We start from the raw sequence: 20921 nt of genomic DNA, 5'->3' as shown, positions 1-20921 counted from the left end.
CAGGTCGTGATCTGCAGCTCTCACTGGAGCGGTTCGCAGCCGAGATGAGGCTCAGTGCCTCCAAATCCGAGGCCATGGTCTTGAGCCGGAAAAGGGTAGAGTGCCTTCTCCGGGTCAGGGGGGTCGTCCTGCCTCAAGTGGAGGAGTTTAAGTATCTGGGGATCTTGTTCATAATGAGGGAAGAAGGGAGCGGGAGATCGACAGGCGGATTGGGGCAGCGTCTGCCGTGAAGCGGGCGCTGTACCGGTCCGTCGTGGTGAAGAGAGAGCTGAGCCAAACAGCGAAGCTCTCGATTTACCGGTCGATCTACGTTCCCACCCTCATCTATGGTCATGAGCTTTGGGTCATGACCGAAAGAACGAGATCACGGGTACAAGCGGCCGAAATGGGTTTCCTCCTCCGCAGGGTGGCTGGGCTCTCCCTTAGAGAGAGAAGCTCGGTCATCCGGGAGGGACTCAGAGTAGAGCCGCTGCTCCTCCACATCGAGAGGAGCCAGTTGAGGCTCGGGCATCTGGTCAGGATGCCTCCTGGACGCCTCCCTGGTGAGGAGTTCAGGTCCCACCAGGAGGAGGGGAGACCCAGGACACCTGGAGGGACGATGTCTCTCTATGGCCTGGGAACGCCTTGGGGTTCCTGGAGGACCTGGAAGAGGCTGGGGAGGGAAGTCTGGGCCTCCTGAGGCTGCTGACCCCGAGACCCGACCCCGGATAAGATAGATGGATGGATGATGGATGGATGGATGGATGAACAGATGGATGGATGGATGGATGGATGGATGGCCCAATTTCTACTACTTAGTTCTAAAACCCTAAAAGAAACGATAAGCTCCAGTTCCGACCCTCACATTTCTGTAACTCCTGCCTGTCATTAATGATCTGATCCAATAGCAGCTCATCGCTCTCTTCAGCTGTTATCAAACCACTGATAAAATCACTGCTGCAGAACTACAGGCCGACCTCTGACCTCTGATTCATCAGCAGTTATTGAAAAAGCAGTTTTTAAACAAATAACTTCCTAACGATAATGAATCGCTTTGACTCCTTCCAGTCTGGTTTCCATGGTCACCACAGCATGGAGACGGCCTAGTCAAAGTGTTCAATGACATCCACATAAATACAGACTGTGGGAGAACCACAGTGCTGGTTCTGGTTCTGTTGGACCTCAGTGTTGACCAGGACATTTTACTGAACCGACTGGAGAGTCGGGTCGGACTCTCTGGTCCAGAGCTCAGCTGGTTTGAATCCTACATAAAGAACTGAGATTTCTTTGTTTCAGTCGGAAACTTCTCATCAGAGAGGTCAAAGGTCACATGTGGGGAACCCCAAGGTTCAATCCTAGGACCCCTTCTTTTCAATATCTATCTGCTCCCACTGGCTCAGGTTATAACAGGAAATGGGATCAGCTACCATATCTATGATACACAGCTCTACATCACGATGTCACCAGGTGACCTTTGACCCCATCCAGTCACTGAACAGATGCTGAGAACAGATCAATGTGAGGACGAGACAAAACTTTCTCCAGCTGAACAGAAACAAAACTGAAGTTATTATTGGACCTAAAGAGGAGCGATCTAGAGTTATAGATCTAGAGTTATAGATCTAGAGTTATAGATCTAGAGTTATAGATCCAGAATCAATGCACAGCTTCAGTTATTACAACTAAAACCAGCGATCAGCCTGAAACCTGGGAGTAGTGATGACCTCTGACCTCTGACCTGAACCTTCAGAGCCACATTAAGACAGTCACAAAGTCGGCCTTCTACCACCTGAAGAACATCTCCAGGATTAGAGGACTGATGTCTCAGATCTAGAGAAACTCATCCATGTTTATCTTTATTGATCCCTGCAGCAGCGTCTCATCAGGTCTAATAAATCAATCAACCAGCTGCAGCTGGTCCAGAAGCTGCTGCAGCCGATCCAGAAGCTGCTGCAGCCGATCCAGAAGCTGCTGCAGCTGATCCAGAAGCTGCTGCAGCCGATGCAGAAGCTGCTGCAGCCGATGCAGAAGCTGCTGCAGCCGATCCAGAAGCTGCTGCTGCTGTTCTGACCAGAACCAGGAACCAGGAGCACATAACACCAGATCTACAGTTCTACACCTGTAGCCCAGAGAACAGACCTTAAAATCCTGTTAGTTTATAAATCACTGAACGGTTCAGAACCACAACACATTAAAGTTCTGCTGCTGTTGCATCAACCTGCCTGAGCCTCTGGTTCTGCATCCCCAGAACCAGAACCAAACGAGGAGAAGCAGCATTCAGCTTCTATGTGTAACCCGCAATTAGTCAAGACTCTTATTTTTGCAGGTCCACTTCCTGTGTTGCAACAAACTCTGCCAGCTTATTTAAAGCCTCCAGCGTAGTTTGAACTTCGTTTAGTTTTATTTGAAACGTGATCAATTCACCGACGCATCGACTTCATGTCACGTTTTGATCGTTGATTCCATGTTGCATGACTTTGTGTATGTTTCATGTAAAGCCCTTTGAAATGCCTTGCTGCTGAAATGTGCTGTACAGGTAAAATCTGATTGAATGATAAAAGGAGTCCAGAGTCGGATCTGAGAGCAGAACCTGCAGGTTCTGTTTGGCCCGGATTTCTGCCTTGATCTCCTGAGGATCTGAGTTTTGCTGAAGCTGGAAAACCAGAGTCAGTCAGACAGAGATCACATTAACATACATTTATTACAAATATCACAAATCATGAAACAACGATTTCTTAATAAATCACATCTTTGGGAACTCCGGATCATAATTCCTTTATAAACGTTTTAAATACAAGTCACAAATTAATCTTTACAATCCTGAACTTGGTTTCCAACCAGTCAGATTCTTCTGCTCCACGTTAAGGTGCCGACTCGTCTTCTTCCAGGGTTTCCATCAACTCCTCTGCCTCTGCAGGATTTGTTTGACCTTTAACTGATTCACTGTTTGATTTCAAAAGCTACTTAAGCCTTTTGTTTGGTTGTACAAACAACTTTTCCTCAGACATTCTGCCGTCCAAAAATACATGAACCTGTTTATGAAAGCCAGCTCAGTGAACCCAGAGACGGGAGGAGGCCGCGTCCCTCGGCTCGGGGGAAACCAGGAGACTTGATGAAGCATCCTGACATGTTCCGGTTCCTATTAGTTGCTTCAGTTGAATCCGTTTCCAGATCAGATCTGATGAAACCCTGGAAGCTTCATGGAAACATTTCCAGCAGCTGAATCCATAAAGCAACAGCAGAAACGATTTCTGGAAAGAACCGAAACCCTGACGCTCAGACCAGCCAGCGGCGGCGCTGTTCTCAGACCAGCCAGCGGCGGCGCTGTTCTCAGACCAGCCAGCGGCGGCGCTGTTCTCAGACCAGCCAGCGGCGGCGCTGTTCTCCACAGGAGGGTTGAATGTGGGCGAAACCACAGAAGCTTGAGGAGTTCTCAGTTTCCTTTCCTGGCTGCAGGACAAACTGAATTTGGAATATAAATGATAATCTTATAATTCATCAGCGGCAGAATGTGGCATAAAGCCAAACAAAGAGTTTTGGGGCCTTTCAGAAAGACAGAAGCCGTGGAGGAAATATTAAATGCTACCTTTAGAGTACAATAATTAGCATATTGAAGGAATCAACGCATCTGTACCTCAGATTTAATACTGCAGCCTGCAGACGCCGTGCAGGCCGTCTGCAGCGTCTGCAGCTGCAGGAGGGATCCTCAGGTCTCTGAGGACTGCCTCAACAAGGCGCTGGTTCTGTCAGGATCCGCTCCGGATCAGAACACTAAGAGGAGACTCCTCCTCTCCTCTTCCTCAGGGAAACACGGCGCCATCTTCATCAGGACGGAGGAAGAGGAGCAGGAGGAGGAAGAGCATGAAGTTGGTCAGGAGACGTGAGCGATGAGTCTGACTCGGGTCTGGATCTCCTGGCGGCACAGCGGACACGTCTCCAGCTGTAAGGCACAGTCCATGCACATCCCACTGCGGGAGGAGGAGAGCGTCAGTGATGCAGCCGCTGCAGATGATGCAGATGCATCCGCAGCCGCTGCATCCGCAGCCGGCCTCAGGTCTGCAGTCTTACCCGTGTCCACAGGGCCGCAGCTCCGTGTCCGCCATGACGTCGCAGCACAGCGTGCAGCAGTTGTCCCTGATGCTGACCTGCTTCAGTAAGGCCAGTCGCCGATGTCTGGGGAACAAAATGACCGATCATCACCGTTTCCATGACAACAGGATGAGCAGACGGACAACCAGGAACACAGAGCGGCTGAAACCGCACCAGCCACAGGATGGGGGTCAAAGGTCACTCCCTGGTGCAGCAGGGCTCACCTTGGCAGGATGATCTTCTCTGTGGGCTTGAGGGAGGCGAAGTCGTTGAAGGTGCTGAACTTGGCGGAGGGCGGATGGCGGAACGGCTTGGCCCCGAAGTTAAACTCACACTGCTGGTAGGACATGAAGCTGGCGGCGGCGAAGAAACCCGACCTGCAGCAGAACCACAGGAAACGAGTCGGACCAGAGGAACCGCTGACCCCTCAGCACAAAGGAAACATTAACAACCTAAAAGCATGAAGATAAATACGACCGAACAGAAAAATAAATCATTCCAAGTCGTTTACTGAGCATCAGATCCACCTCAGACATTACTAGTTGATCTGTGATCAACAGATTGATTAGTTATGCCTCTCAGGATGTTTATGTTTCTGTAAATGAGTCTGATTACTTAAATATAAGTGAGCACTCCAAACCTGAGAGAAAGCTTCCTTACAGTAGATTCTAACGGTCTCTGTCCATGTTTTGCTCAAAGCGTTACTTCCTGTGTGCGATGAAGGAAGCAGCACTGAAACTTACGTGGCTGAGGAGAAAACTTGTTTCTCTGGCGGCAGCTGGTGTCCGTTAAGGTAGAAGATCATCTGCTTTTTGTTCAGATCCAACAGGAAGCCGATGGCGTCTCCTGCAGCAGACAATTCACAAAACGATTTCACAGTTTCCACTCAAAGCGAACCCAGTTAGCGGCTGAGTGCCGAGATCGACCCAGACGTCAAAAGCTGGTTTGTTCTTTGGTTGGTGACAATCAGACAGTTGAGGAAACGCTAAATGTGAGGCTCACCCTCCTTCCAGCAAGGATGAGAATGAGGTTTACTGCGAGCGTTGTACCAGATGAGCTGCCTGCAGCCATCATAAGCACATGAATATTCATCGTCTCCGATGCCGTAGCCTTCCTGCGGGAGCAGAGCGCCGTTAAACAGAGCGACGCAGGCCGAGGCGCGGCACAGATCTGCTACCTACATGGTTGAGGAACTTGCTGTCTTTGGTGGCCCATCCGATCTGCATCACCCCCGATGTGACGACCGTCACCTCGTAGTACCAAACGCCCGAATCCACGCAGAACGTACAGCGCACGCTCTCAAAGGACGAGGCGTCGCACCGCGCCTGCAGGACGTCACGACACAGGAAAACCTTCAGCTGATGACCAGCCTCTGCAGACCAGAGGCCTCAATCTGCATCAACGCCTCAGTAGCAGCTTCACAACGCTGAGACAGACCTGCAGCCTGAGAGCCCTGCTGCTTGATACAACCACCCAACATCAGCATGTGCAAAATATGCAACGCTGCAGCCAATCAGCTGCCGTTTCACATCAGCACTGCTGGGATCCAACCTCACACAGGCCCCGACCTCAGCTGACCTTTGGTGATACCTTCACATCCTCAGCTGCCCGAGATCAGAAAGAGGTCAACTAGAGGTCAGCATCCAGAAATCCCATCTCCACTCTAATGAACTCAGACTGACCTCCAATCCAGTCGGGGAAATCTTGAGGTACTCGCTGACGTCGTTGCTGTTCAGCATGGCGTTGATGCTGCTCAGGTTCACCTTCTCATAGGTGAACTGACGGCCGTCCTTCAGGACTGAACACAGGAGAAACGCGTCACTCCGCAGAGTCCACTTTAGTTTCTGATCCCGGTTCGGTCCAGTTTTACTCACACAGGTTGTCCAGGCTCCACTGTGAGCAGAAGCCGACCTGCCTCTTCAGGTAGTCCTGGTGGTCTGCCCACGACTCCAGGACAGCGAGTCGATCGCTGATGGACGACTCTGACACAGTCAGCTTGTTCTCACCTGAAACAAGATGATGAAACCAATTCAATAAACAAAAAACTTCTTATTCCAGCAAATGTTTTCACCGTAAAACAAACTAATTATTCTGAATGAATTAAATTACATTTTTAAAGTTCAGTTTGATCAATCATAAAAACATTAAACCGCAGTTTGAGCCTAACGGAGCAAAAGGTTCTGACCATATATGGAAAATGATGCTGCTGGACGAGAAACGCTACGACGGGCAGTGAGGTCCAGGGAGGATTTTCTTACCTTGTTGCTTTATTGTCAACGTGTTGTGAAGGAACATTAAAGAACTGGGGATGTTTTTTAATGTTCATGAACAATAAGGAAAGTACTGAACCCGGAGTGTGGATGATCTATAACGGGATGAAAACTGCAGCACAGCGTCAGCTCAGCTCATTCTAGGCTGAAAACAAACATGGACGCCAGGAGAAAACCAGACGACTGAGCAGACGCGTCGTCATTGTAAACCAATATTTTAGTAGTCGAGTAATCTATTGATTATTCTTACGATTAATCCAGTAATGGATGAATAATGTATAAAATGAAATATTGGTAAATCTTCCATAACACCAGCATTACGATCAGATATCAATATCAGTCCATTTTTCACATTTGATCTTCCCCAAGTTACTTTTCTGTAGTTTAGAAACTAACCTGAAACAATAACGGCTCATTTTCTAAGTTAACCTGAAGAAAAGTTACACAAAGATCTGAATGTAATAATAAAGCTCCAGGCTCACTTATAAAAATGCTCCAGCTTTTAGTTTCTGTTCATCTTCAGTCAGTTTAACAGATGAACTCTCACCTCGCCCCAACCTGGCGAAGGTCAGACCGGGAGCAACATGGATGTTTACGGCTCCTCCGTTCAGAAGCTCACCTACCAGCCATGTTCCGCCTCTCGTCTGTTCGGACCGGGATGATATACGTTTATTGTGCGGTTGGTCCGTAAAGCTGCCCTGTAACCCTCAGCCTCCCGCCGCTCCGTCTCTCCGCTCACCTGTATAAATCCTCCTCGGCTCCAACCAGCAGCTCCGGAGCAGAAAGGCTGCCGGACTCCCAGCATCCTTTCTGCTCCGGGCATTTTAAGGATGTTTATTGGTCCCAAAAACCATGAAAACCCAGAATTATCACCAATCAGTAAAATCCCCGCGGGCCGAACCTGCAGATTGGACGTTATGCCGCTAACACGTAGCTTCCACCAACGACTCAGAGGAAGTCAGAGCTCCGCGCAACGCAGATCATGTTCCGGCTGAAACACGGCGCTAAATGATGAAACATAAATTAACGAAGCTTCCAGGCAGGAACATTTTAATCAAGGGGTTTTAATAATCGAGGGACTCGAACCATCCGAGGAATCGTTTCAGCCCTACTGTCAAGATTAAAATCCTCTGCATGAACTGCTTCTCTGCTGGATCAGATCGCTGAGGAGTCGGCGCCACCTACTGGTCTGGGAGAACTTCTCCAGGGCGATGAGAGCGAACAGCATGACCGTCGGGTGGGAGTCGGCGCTCTGCATGGAGACACAAGCAGTCAGCAACGTTCCCCTTCAACAGTCTGACCGGATTTACACATTAGAGCGTGTTTCCCAGCCCTGGTCCTCAGGGCTCACTGCCCTGCATGTTTTAGGCATTTCCTTGCTTCAGACCAGCTGATTTCAATCGATGACTGATTAACAGCCGTTTGCTGAACTGCAATCAGTCGAGTCAGGAACATTAGAGCAGGGAAACCTCTAAACATGCAGGACAGTGAGCCTGGAGGACCAGGGCTGGGAAACACTGCATTACAGGATGGAGAGATGTCCCAACTGGTCCTGCTTGATTACCCAGCATGCAGTGGGACTAACCATGCATGACCTCTGACCCAGAAACAGAGAGCGCTCACCAGGCTCTCCAGAAGGTACTCCAGGGTTCCAGGACTCAACAACCCAATGCTGGCTGGTCCTGGAGGAGGAAAGCAGCTGGGTAACTGGAGTAATAATGAAGAGTTACCAGCAGCATATAAGGTCAAAGTTCAGCAGCGCTCCAACTCCCCTGGGTGCAGGAAGCCGGGCTATCTGACCGTACCTGCTAGTTTCTCAGCCAGGCAGCCCAGGACGGCTGTGGTGTTTCTGTGCTTAGCCGGGTTCAGAGCGTCCTGCTGGGCCACCGTAGCGCTCAGACTCAACATGTCCGACAGTTTCTGCAGAGCGTCCTGGAAGGAAAACAGCCGTTGATCCACAAAACGCCACACGGCGCCACAAATCGCCACAAGTTTTGTGGCGCAACATAACGCCGCCACTCAGATGATCATGACTCAAACATTTCAGTGACTCATTCTCCGACACAGCTCATGTAGACAATGAGACAGAAAGTCAAAGGCAGGTTGGAAAATGAAGACAGGCATCTTCCTGATTATTGTTGATGCCTGAAACAGCCTGGGGAAGCAGATTATCCCAGATTCCACACCTTGGTTGGAAGAGGACACTCATCCAGGAGGAGGGTGATGACTGCAGGACCGAGCGGGTCGTCCAGCGGGATCACTCGAATCAGAGACTGGACCACCTCCAGCCAACCGTCGTCTGGGAGAAAACAGAGTCAGCAGTGAAATCATTAATAAAGAAGGGACTAAACTGAATAAATAACCAGATTTTAACTCAAAACCTCTTTAAATGTGTTCATGAACACAGCTGGTCAAGACACCAGCAATAAAAAGCTCCAGTTTATTAAATTAACACGTTCTAATTTCTCATCTCCTGCATGAGCAACATAATAGATCCTGAAAACAGGCATTTCCTCTTCATTAACGCATAAATTACTTCCCACCTCGTTTGCTATGGAGGACCAAAACAGACATAGTAAGAAATAAAAACATAAATGTGTATTTACTTTTTCCTTTTCCATATTTCCACAATATGGAAGCTATCGAAGAAAACATATTTAACATTAAAGCTATTTAAAACATTGAATATGACTGGACATTTTAATAGAGGGCTTTGTGTCTCATGTTGGTCACAAGACATTTGCTAACATTTGTGTGACAGGAGTGTTTGGTTCAGATTTGCTGACAGCCCCTAAGTGAAGCGCTGAGGAGGGAGCTGGAGATCGGCTGGCCGAAATCATCGTTCATAAATCGGACCAACCTTGAGATAAGCGCCGCTTCAGATCAGTTACTGGAAAATCCAACATCCAAATCTAAACTAACTTCACTGCAGTCAGTAACAATAAAACCACCGGGATGAAGTTAGTTGTGGTCTGTGGCCTGTAAAGATGGCAGCGAGCGGCTGGAGCTAAACAACGTCTGACGCAGTGACGCTGGTTCCAAACCCATTGGCCAATAGCAGAGGAGCAGGACGTAGGAGGCGGCTCCTCATTAGCATAACGATGACAAAAGAACGAGGGATTGTATGAGGAAGAGACAAAACTAAATATTTGCTTTTCTTGACAAAAACGCATCTTTAGGGGAAATGAAAAAGAAAATATGTTACTTGAGGGAAACTCGTGTAAAGAAAAGGAAAAACTAAATGTATATTTATGCTTTTACTTGTCGGTTTTGGTCCTCCATAGTGTGCAAGTCAACCTGCTCATGAATAATGCAGCGAAGCGTCAGCCTGACAGCAGACGCTTCGCTGCAGAGCCACACGGCACCGGAGGAACGCAGACCGGCACCATGGACAGAACCTGCAGCCGCACAGCCCCAAGGAAAACTCAGCAAATATAACAGAACCCAGCAGGAAGGGAGCTGATGCTGAACGTTCATCCGTCTCCTCAGGCCGAGTCGACCCAAACTTCCACCCAACAAACGCTGCAGAGAGATTCCCACAGTTAAAGGAAACCATCTCATAATCCTGCTGGATTACTGACGTCTAATGCAGTTCATGCAGACATTAGACAGGGGAAAGTCTGGATCAGGCCAGACAGAATGAGGAAGATTCTAGGTGAGGCAGCAGACATGTTTCAGTCCAGAGAGGATCTGCTGAGACCCAGGAACCAATCAAATACCTAAACCAGCTTTTATCTGAACAATCTGATCAGGACCAAGTCAGCGTCTGATGACGGCGCGTCACAGATCAAGATGGAAGCTCATGTGTTGCTGTAAGCGACTTACCGGTCTCTGCCATCTCATGCAGCGTGATCATGGAATAAGGAGGCTCCTGGTCACTGAAAGACACAAAACACGTCATCACAGGTGAACATCCTGCACTTCACCCGAATTAGCTGCAGGAAATCTATCCAACTTTTCATAGACGTAACCTCAGTGTCTGTAACTAATCACAACTCATCAAAAACTATGTAATCGACTAAATCAGCAGCAATTTGAATTAAAATCCCCTTTTTGCTGCTAAATTATTGAATCAATGTCAACTTGAGCTCAGCAACAAAAATCTTTAGTTTTTAATCTTCAGGTTCTTCATCATATTGGAGCAAAACGTTTTTCTATCTGTTCATCTTTCCAGAGTTTCTCTGATCGTTCATGGATCTTTAGAAATCTGGACTGTGGACACTGACATTAGCATTAGCTGCTACATGCTAGCATCGAGATGCTATTCATGCTAGCATAGCTTCTGATAGGCTTACTCCTTTCAGCACAATTTGAACAGAAGAGCAGTCTTTTGCATCGTCCAATCAGATCATTCAGAAGCGGAAATGAAGCAAGAGGAGTCGCTGCTGCTGCTAGCGGATGCAGCTCGTCCGTCACATTTATGGTTCTGGCGCTGGACTTTGGTATGTAAAAATAAAAGATTAATTGCGTTGAACATTTTAATATGTCTGTAATTTATAAATAGAAATTAACATGTTGAAGTCCCACCCTAGGATATAATAGTAATGTGTGTTTTATGAACGGCTTTGGAGCTAAAAGCCTGACGGAGCATTAGCATAATAAGTCTGAGGTTCCAGTGAACCAAACATAAGACAGACAAGAGTCGGTACTGCTGGATCCGACACATGATGCTCTGCTCTGGTTAGGTGGCGATTCTGCTGCTGCTGACTGGAAACTGCTCAAACAGCCCCCAGCTGAACTGGGCTGAACTGGTCCAACTCTGCTGGGAACGGAGAACATCCAGCTGAGATAAAAAACAGCAGAGGTAAAAGGCACAACGGGAGGTTAGCTGCCTGAACAGCAGAGCTTAGAAATATCCAGAGGTATTAAAATGCAGCAGCTTAACAGAAACTATGACATCATTAGACCAGAACACCTGGTCACAGTTCAACCAGAACCTTCTAACCCATATGGGGTCAGTGAGCCTCAGGAGGTCTGTTACCGTGCAAGGAAAAGAAAACAGATTAAAACATTTTCCTCCCTGCTCTTCTTCAGCATCTCAGTTCCTAAGCAACAGATCAGAACCAGCAGAGTCCCACTGCTAACATTACGTCACCACAAACCAGGAAGCTCCTGCTAACGCCGCTCTGGTGACCTGCAGGTTTAACACGGTGAGAGCTTCTGAGACAGGAAATGAGCAGTGAGAACCAAGATGGAGAATCACAGAACCACCCGAACTTAGGGGGAACTGCCCGACATCAGGGGGAACCGCCAGACCTCAAGGGGGGAACTGCCCGACGTCAGGGGGAACCGTCCGACCTCAAGGGGGGAACCGCCCGACCTCAAGGGGGGAACCGCCCGACCTCAAGGGGGGAACCGCCCGACCTCAAGGGGGGAACCGCCCGACATCAGTGGGAACCGCAAGACATCAGGGGGAACCGCAAGACCACAAGGGGGGAACTGCCCGACATCAGGGGGAACCGCCAGACCTCAAGGGGGGAACTGCCCGACATCAGGGGGAACCGCCAGACCTCAAGGGGCGAACTGCCCGACGTCAGGGGGAACCGCCAGACCTCAAGGGGAGAACCGGCCGACCTCAGGGGAGGAACCGCCCGACATCAGTGGGAACCGCAAGACATCAGGGGGAACCGCAAGACCACAAGGGGGGAACTGCCCGACGTCAGGGGGAACCGCCAGACCTCAAGGGGAGAACCGGCCGACCTCAGGGGAGGAACCGCCCGACATCAGTGGGAACCGCAAGACATCAGGGGGAACCGCAAGACCACAAGGGGGGAACTGCCCGACATCAGGGGGAACCGCCAGACCTCAAGGGGGGAACTGCCCGACGTCAGGGGGAACCGCCAGACCTCAAGGGGAGAACCGGCCGACCTCAGGGGAGGAACCGCTCGACGTCAATGGGGGAACCGCCCGACCTCAAGGGGGGAACCGCCCGACATCAGTGGGAACCGCAAGACATCAGGGGGAACCGCCAGACCTCAAGGGGGGAACTGCCCGACGTCAGGGGGAACCGCCAGACCTCAAGGGGGTAACCGCCCGACCTCAAGGGGGGAACCGCCTGACATCAGTGGGAACCGCAAGACATCAGGGGGAACCGCCAGACCTCAAGGGGGGAACTGCCCGACATCAGTGGGAACCGCAAGACATCAGGGGGAACCGCCAGACCTCAAGGGGGGAACTGCCCGACGTCAGGGGGAACCGCCAGACCTCAAGGGGGTAACCGTCCGACCTCAAGGGGGGAACCGTCCGACTTCAAGGGGGGAACCGCCCGACTTCAAGGGGGGAACCGCCCTGCTTGACCTGCAGGTGCCTGATTTCTTCCAGCTCACCCGATTGGACCCGCCTTCCTGTCTGCAGACTTACTTGTCCACCAGCGTCCTGATGACAGCCAGCGTATCCAGAACCAGCCCGTCCACGTTCTGCTTCTTCCGCCTGGGCTCGTGCGGGCCGCGGCCTCGGCGTGGCGGCCGAACCGGATCTCTGGGCCGGCTGCTTCTGTCAGTGGAGTCGGCTCCAACAGCGGCGCCGTGGTCGACCCGGCGGCCCGGAGCTCGGGTGGCTCTGGAGGCCGAGTCGTGGCGGTGGTCTTCTAGGTCGCTGTCCTCTCTGCACACGCAGCTGTTGCCCATGGCACTGAGGCGGGCGGCGGCGAGCGTCTCCCGGGCCGGGGACGCCGAAGGGGAGAGGAGCAGCAGCAGCTGGGCAAGGCTCCTACAGGCACAGAAAGTGATCCAGGCAGCTACTATCATATCATTTGTAGAGCCGCAGTTTGGGGCTCCTCGTTTCAGTGGGCTGGGTCGGGTCAGCAGTGCCGCTCATTCTGTTGCCTAGAGGAGATCGGTCACATGGCCGATTAGATTGAATGCCAGGGGGCGGAGCCTGAAGCGACACGAGCTGTGGACATCACTGAGGGCTCCAGGTTCAGGAGGACAGCTTCATCTGGACCTGTGAGCTGCAGAGATAAGAACCAATCAGAGCAGGAGAAACTCCAGATATTCATTTAGTCGTAACAACAAGCAACATGAGAAACTAATGGCAAAAAGTTCAGCTGATCTTTAAAGCTCTGTATAGAAACTGCATCAGTTTGCTTTGTAAATATATTTGTTCTTCATCTTATAAAAGAGCTGAATCCTAATCTAATTCAAACCCTTACAGAACATCCAGTTGAGCATGAGAATGTCATACATCAACTGTCTTTAGTCAGACTTCTCCAGATTCACTGCAAGACTGACTGCTACTGGAGCTCTTTCCTGCCCTCTGTCTGGATGACATGAGTTATTAAAAATATAATTTCTCTTTGGGATACAGAGAGTAGCTTTAAACTGAAACATTTTGAAAATAATACTTCTAAAAGTGCAACGGAAAATAGTCTTATTTCAAGTTCTGTGAGGATCTTCTACAACAGTGTTTCTTAACGGGGGCGGTACCGCCCCCGCTTTTACAAAAGGGGGCGCTGGGATGCCTTTGGGGGGCGTTTGGTCGAAGGTAAACTTTACACCTTAAATGCACAACAATACTAGTTTAGACTGAGCAACTTGCTAAAACTGTATTGTGTAACATTAAATCATGCCTGGCTGCAAATGTATCGATGGCAACTCTTCTTCTATTCAGCGTTTGTAGCTTTTGGCGCAGCTCCGCTCCTGCTAGTAGCTTCACCGCATCAGGTCAGCGTCACACCGGCTGATGACGGTGCTGTGATTTACTTTGTCTGGTGGCTGATTTTCTAATATTTTATGTTTTATTGAGGATTTTTGTACATGTTTTGTCAGTTCTGTGATCATGTTAAAGCAGCAACTTATATTAAAAAATGTTTTATGTCCATCTGGATGCTGCTGCTTCCATGGAAGGACAACAGAAAATCGCTCTGATAAACATGAAATTACTAAAATCACGATACCCTCACTGTGTATTTCTCTGAAAAATTAACGAAGTTAAATAAAGAAATCCCTCCATGGCTGATACCACGATAGACAACGCTCATTTTATAGTTTTATAAAATGAACGTTCATTTATAGTTCATTTATCAGAGTTAACGTCGGTGCTGTAAGTGATCTGGTATGAAACGGTAGCACCACAGCACTTTTCAATTTTAATAATCAGAATACCAGAGCTAAAAGGTTTCCGTCAGTCTGCTTTTCTACATCGATACGCGCTTCCCGACCGCTCCGTGCCTTATGGTAAAAAAAAAAAAAAAAAAGACGAAACGGGAGAACCAGGACATGGATGTGAATCAGGATCAGAGAATCCGGCGGTGAATAGTGAAAAATCAATGAGTGGCAAATCAGGTGAAACACATGACGATTAGACGACGCAGCAGGTGATGAGTGAAGATTACTGATGGTCAATAAACGATAAAATAAATGTAGCAACAGGAAAGAAACTAAAGTGGACATAGCAATAAACCAAGAGAGGATAAAACTAATCAAAGGGAACTAAATGGAAATGAATGAAGAACAAAATGAAAGAATAAACTAAGAAACTAAAGTAAATACAGAGGAATAAACTGGTATGGCAATAATTAATACAGAGACTGTATGGCAAGAATAAACAGACACTATTTCTAGATAAAAGGTAAAATAATATTGTTGAAGTGCCATGGGTTTGTTGAGACCACATCTAGTACTGAGAATAAATATATCTTACAGACCATAACAGTAAAGAACTGATCACTTATTTATGTTTTTATTAGATTTGATATATTTATTTCTTCAATATTATTTTTCATGTCAGTGTTAATGTCATGAGGCTGATGACTCCATGACACTTTGACTCATTAGGATTTAAGAAACAGATTTGTTCTTTGTAATTTCTGTCCAGTAAAACTATTAATCTATAATCAATAGACAGGTCTATATAAAGATATAATCCATGTTTCTGTCTCATATGGCATTAAAAGGAACTTTAGTTTTTCCACTGAAAGCTCTGGTTTGAACAATAAATGCCACATGAAGTTTTATGGATGATGCTCTGATGTCCCATTCTCCTGAAGGCAGCACAGAGCTGCACCACCAGAAACACTGAAGAGAAGAAGAGCTATGATTAATGTAGTTACAGTTCTATCCATGTTTTAATGCTGCAGCTCAGTCGGTGGCTAATAGATCAGAGTTTAAACTGGCATGTTGAACATCTTTTATCATTTTGTGAAAAACTTAACTAGAAAATGACACAGAATAAGAATATTGATCCACTCTGATTGGCTGCTGTTAATATCCATTCACTGCATTTTTCAGACGCCTGTGAAAATAACTTTTATTCCCATGGCTTTTGTGTTCTCTGTTAAATTATGTTTGACGATAACTCCAGAAACAACCATGAAAATCATCAACAGCAGTGATAGTAATATTAATAATAAAACAATATTCAGTGAAAAGTAGCCTAGAAATGCTTTGATGGGGCGGTGAGGGACCTGGATGAAGGCTGGGGGGCGCCGGCATAAAAAAGGTAGAGAAACACTGGACTAGAGCAATAATTTCACTTATGTTAATTTACTGGGGGAAAACTGTGGGGCTCTTGTTAACCATGAACAGTGATCAGGGTTTCCTCCAGTGTATTATAAGCCTGGCGGGCCACCAGGCTTTACTTGTGTCCCCACCAGGCTAAGCATTGCTTATTTTTTTTATGTTTGCATTTTTAAGACATTAGAGTTGGCGTTCAATAATAATCTTCCAATAACATAATTATCAGGGATATTTTCAAATCTCTTGTCAACTTTAGACATTTAACTGAAAAGCAGGCGGGCCGCTGGACCAAAGACTGCCCGAGCACCCAACCACCAGGCCTAGCAGGTTTTCTGGGGGAAACCTGGGTGAAGTTCGTGAAGTCGCTGATCTGTAAAATTATATTTTATAAATAAACATTGTTGATAAACAAGAGCTTTTCTGCTAGGCTAGCACGACAGCCTCCCAATAAACATTATAAGATACAAACCAATCCGAATAAACGTCAACTCATCATTTTCACTCTAAAGTTCACCGATTTAAAAATAAAAGTATACTCACAGAGCTGCGGTATGAGCCGGTTTAAAGCGAACTGGATCCAGAACAAAATGGTTAGCAAGCTAGCTTGCTAACTGTTAGCCTAGCTCAACACTCCTCCGGTTTCCTGTCAGAAACAACAGAAACAGCCAGCTGAAGGTGATAATAAACTCTACGGAAGCTCTGCGGGACATTCACACCGCCTGGCTGGTGACTGCAGCACCGAAAGGCTCTGTTAGATCAAATGAATCCCCAGATACCAGCAGCGGGCAGGCTACACAGCTAGCTGCTCGCTAAGTTCCGCGTAGCGTCGGCAGCTAAAGGCTGCTCCTCATTTTCTTCTTCTTCTTCTGTGGTGGAGGCGAGGGAGGAGAAAGGCGGACTTCCGCTAGGATATTTTCACAGTCACGTTTACGGGGTGACACTTGCTGACATTTAGTCACAAAAAATACAGCAATAATTTGGTTTATTTAGCCCGTCATTAAAATATTTTGTTTTTTAAGCTAAATATTTAGTGCTCAACCAAATGGTTAAGTCTGAGCTAACTATGTAGCTGTAAAAAAAATCAAATATTTCGCTCCAAATTAAATATTTATTTTCCGAACTAAATATTTAACTTACTAACTAAATATTTAGCAGGAAAGCTAAATATTTTTGATGTTCCGACGTTCAAACCAGTTTGTATATTTTCTAAATATTCAGCTTGGACCTGAATATTTAGCCATGTTTAGTTTGAAAATTAAATATTTGGTTTGTAAATTCAATGATTAGTGTGTTAAGTAAATAGTTAAGAGCTAAATATTTAGTTAGAAATAAATAGGTATTTGGAAACCAAATATTTAGCTTTCTAACTAAATATTTAATTGTAAGGCTAAATATTTAGTTTTTAAACTAAATCTATAAATTGTGACATGTATAAATAAGTTATTTTCAACGGTTTTTACTGTGTTAATCTACCAACGGCTTGCCGTAGTTTTTAATGACGGATCCAACCCGAGTCGCTCTGACTCCCAGGCAGCTGCAAGAAAACATCCAGGTGCATATGGTGAGAGTTCATGGACTAATAAAGACATGACACAACCAGCAGGTGTTACTTTATAATAAAATTTCCCACTACAGGACACAAAAAATCAAAAATAACATGCAGAAGCTGATGTTTATGGAAACCAGTTGAGATAAATCTGATAAAGAACCAGACAGCGCCCCTGGTGGTGGAGGCGGATTCAAACTTACAGAGAAGATGAGGAAGAAGATGAGCACATAAATTATTCCAAGAACTTTATTTGATTATATGATCAGAAAATAAAAACAAATCTCACCGAATTTTAAAACGTGAAAACATTAAATGATCTATTGACTGAACTGAATGTCGGGTTTAATAAAACATTTAAAAAAGCCTGATTTATGGACTCTGAACTCAGCAGTCTGAGTTAACAGATATTACTGTAATATTTACAATATTTACATGTGAAGGACAGTTTTCCTGTTCTGATCTGAAGAGTTTGATACTTTGTTTTATGAAGCTGACTGTACAGAATATACATCTGTAACTCTAAATGCAATAAAAAAGGTAATTATAATAAAACAGATCAGCTAGCTCATTAGGGTCTGATTGTTCTCCTGTAAACTGAGTTTTTGCTTCATCTTTACAAAATCTTTAAAGTTTTCACTCTGATCAGCTGAGTCTACGATGAACTTTCTCAGCTGTTCATCTGTCTCAGGGGTTGGAAAGACACAGACGAGTGCTAGCAGATCAAGAATTGTATTTTCCACTAAGACCAGTACAAGAGACATGCCTTTACTCTTCCACCTTTACAAGCAGAACCAGAAAATGTTCCATCTCTCTCAGAGCATAATTTGCCAGAACTACTGATGATTCTTCACCCAACTTTTTACATGTGCTCATTATCTCTTCCAGCTTCTTTGTCAGAGGTTTGATCATCTCCGTGAATTGTTTCCCCTGCCCCTGAGCTTCCTGAACATTTTTCCTCTCCATTTTTATTTTGGTTGCATTTGTTCCAGCAGCAGAAGCTGCACCTAAAGATCCACCTGCAGATCCAGGGGTCAAACAGCTGAATGAATGAAGATGCATCCACTATCAGTTCCAGCTCACACAGATGAGGTGGAAGCCCTTTGAACCCATCTTCTTCGGGGTTTTAAAGCCATTTCCTACGGTTGTGTTTTCTTTGAGGGCGTTGGGGTTAGTCTGTGGTTCACCTCAGCCTGGCAGAAACAGATGATACTGAATGAACTGATGGACAACCTGAGGTCCAGATAGAAGACGAGTTCCTGCTGAACTAGTTCCTGCTGGTTTCATGCTTTATCTGAGCCAACAAGACTGAAGACCTTCAGTCGTCTTTCAGTGTAAGACAAACCTCTCTGGTTTTATGTTATGAGGTAAAATAATGCAAGCCAATCTTTTGGAGCATGCAAATTTATTTAACCAGAAGCCTTGAGATGCAAATCTTCAGTAAATCTGAAGAGGCACCACCACTTCAAGTTATAAAACCTGATGTTAACAGCAAGGTTTAATTAAAACCCGCCAATCAGATTGAGCCAAACATTCATACAGCATATAAAAATGACTGTCTGCTGCCTCAGTAGCTCATGTCTTGTAACGTTCAGAACAGAGGACCCAGAATTTCAGCCAGACAATAGAAAAGCAAATGATTTATTGAGAATGAGTATGGAACAGACGTCCACCAGCAACAGGACCGGAACCACTGAGGCTAGAGAAGCAGGTTAGTGGCTTGTAAACTTGGGGTCAAAACCTCAATAAGCAAAGCCACCAACCTTCTCAGCCGTTGGTCATCCCTCCCTGTGGTGCTGCTCAATCACCTACCCCTCAACCCCCTTTGCTCTCTGCTAAGCTGCAGCTGTCCCGCACTCAGTTGTCACCGAACGATCGCTTTTCACAGACTTCCCTCCCCAGCCACTTCTTCCAGCTCCTCCAGGAACCCCAAGGCGTTTCCAGGCCATAGAGAGACATCGTCCCTCCACCGTGTCCTGGGTCTCCCCTCCTCCCGGTGGGACCTGAACTCCTCACCAGGGAGGCGTCCAGGAGGCATCCTGACCAGATGCCCGAGCCTCAACTGGCTCCTCTCGACGTGGAGGAGCAGCGGCTCTACTCTGAGTCCTTCCTGGATGACCGAGCTTCTCTCTCTAAGGGAGAGCCCAGCCTCCCTGCGGAGGAGGAAACCCATTTCAGCCGCTTGTACCCGTGATCTCGTTCTTTCGGTCATGACCCAAAGCTCATGACCATAGATGAGGGTGGGAACGTAGATCGACCGGTAAATCGAGAGCTTCGCTTTTTGGCTCAGCTCTCTCTTCACCATGATGGACCGGTACAGCGCCCGCTTCACGGCAGACGCTGCCCCAATCCGCCTGTCGATCTCCCTTCTTCCCTCATTCGTGAACAAGATCCCCAGATACTTAAACTCCTCCACTTGAGGCAGGACGACCCCCCTGACCCGGAGAAGGCACTCTACCCTTTTCCGGCTCAAGACCATGGCCTCGGATTTAGAGGCACTGAGCCTCATCCCGGCCGCTTCACACTCGGCTGCGAACCGCTCCAGTGAGAGCTTCAGATCATGATCTGATGAAGCCAACAGAACCACATCATCCGCAAAAAGCAGAGATGTGATCCTAAGGCCACCAAAACGGATCAACACCTCGGCTGGTCAGAGATTCTGTCCATGAAGGTAATGAACAGAATCGGTGACAAAGGGCAGCCTTGGCGGAGTCCAACTCTCACCGGAAACGAGCCCGACTTACTGCCGGCAATGCGGACCAGACTCTGACACCGGTCATACAGGGACCTGACAGCCCGTATCAAAGGGCCCGGTACCCCATACTCCCGGAGTAACCCCCACAGGGCCCCCCGAGGGACACGGTCGAACGCCTTCTCCAAGTCCACAAAACACATGTAGACTGGTTGGGCGAACTCCCAGAACCCTCCAGGACCTGCTGAGGGTGTAGAGCTGGTCCAGTGTTCCACGACCAGGACGAAAACCACACTGCTCTTCCTGAATCCGAGGTTCGACTATCCGAAGGACCCTCCTCTCCAGGACCCCTGAATAGACCTTACCAGGGTGGCTTAAGAGTGTGACTCCCCTGTAATTGGAGCACACCCTCCGGTCCCCCTTTTTAAACAGGGGGACCACCACCCCAGTCTGCCAATCCAGGAGAACTGCCCCCGATGTCCATGCGAGATTGCAGAGTCGCGTGAGCCAACACAACCCCGCAACATCCAGAGCCTTAAGGAACTCCGGGCGGATCTCATCCACCCCCGGGGCCCTGCCACCGAGGAGCTTTTTGACCACCTTGGTGACCTTGTCCCCAGAGATTGGAGAGCCCAACCCAGAGTCCCCGGGCTCAGCTTCCTCAACAGAAGGCATGTTGGTGGGATTGAGGAGGTCTTCAAAGTATTCTGCCCACCGGCCCACAACGTCCCAAGTTGAAGTCAGCAGCACACCATCCCCACTATAAACAGTGTTGGTTCTGCACTGCTTCCCCCTCCTGAGACGCCGGATGGTGGACCAGAATCGCCTCGAAGCCGTACGGAAGTCTGTCTCCATGGCCTCTCCAAACTCCTCCCGCACCCGAGTTTTTG

The 20921-nt window shown here is 47.6% G+C and overlaps 1 protein-coding gene across 2 annotated transcripts; it reads right to left on the bottom strand.

Moving 5' to 3' along the window:
- Positions 1-2661: 2661 nt before the first annotated feature.
- Positions 2662-16680, bottom strand: rspry1 (ring finger and SPRY domain containing 1). 2 transcript variants are annotated; one of them, XR_014088012.1, is made up of 16 exons: positions 16334-16680; positions 12699-13287; positions 10164-10216; positions 8525-8637; positions 8144-8270; positions 7962-8020; positions 7524-7590; positions 5943-6074; positions 5751-5866; positions 5250-5393; positions 5071-5182; positions 4812-4914; positions 4293-4445; positions 4048-4152; positions 3614-3947; positions 2662-3441 (listed from the first exon to the last, which is right to left on the bottom strand). XR_014088012.1 is itself a non-coding variant. In XM_008412692.3 (15 exons), exons 2-15 carry the CDS (start codon positions 13082-13084, stop codon positions 3851-3853), a joined length of 1767 nt encoding a protein of 588 aa, XP_008410914.2. In that variant the 5' UTR covers positions 13085-13287; positions 16334-16680; the 3' UTR covers positions 2662-3850. The 2 variants fall into 2 exon arrangements, 1 of the variants encoding a protein (XP_008410914.2); XM_008412692.3 differs by having other exon boundaries at positions 2662-3947.
- Positions 16681-20921: the final 4241 nt, after the last annotated feature.

This window comes from Poecilia reticulata, chromosome 6, assembly GCF_904066995.2.
Source record: "Poecilia reticulata chromosome 6, P_reticulata-male-v2, whole genome shotgun sequence".
Classification (NCBI taxonomy): domain Eukaryota; kingdom Metazoa; phylum Chordata; class Actinopteri; order Cyprinodontiformes; family Poeciliidae; genus Poecilia; species Poecilia reticulata.
Note: the sequence above shows the minus strand (reverse complement) of the source record. Positions and strands in the feature narration are given on the sequence as shown.

Bases quoted from the DNA above. Each gene is read 5' to 3' on its own strand.
- rspry1 (XM_008412692.3), bottom strand. From the start codon at position 13,084: ATGATAGTAGCTGCCTGGATCACTTTCTGTGCCTGTAGGAGCCTTGCC. The intron at 8,271-8,524 runs GTGTGGAATCTG...TTTTCCTTCCAG, and splicing joins AGTGTCCTCTTCCAACCAAG to GACGCTCTGCAGAAACTGTC. The intron at 7,591-7,961 runs GTGAGCGCTCTC...GTCTCCATGCAG, and splicing joins AGTACCTTCTGGAGAGCCTG to AGCGCCGACTCCCACCCGAC.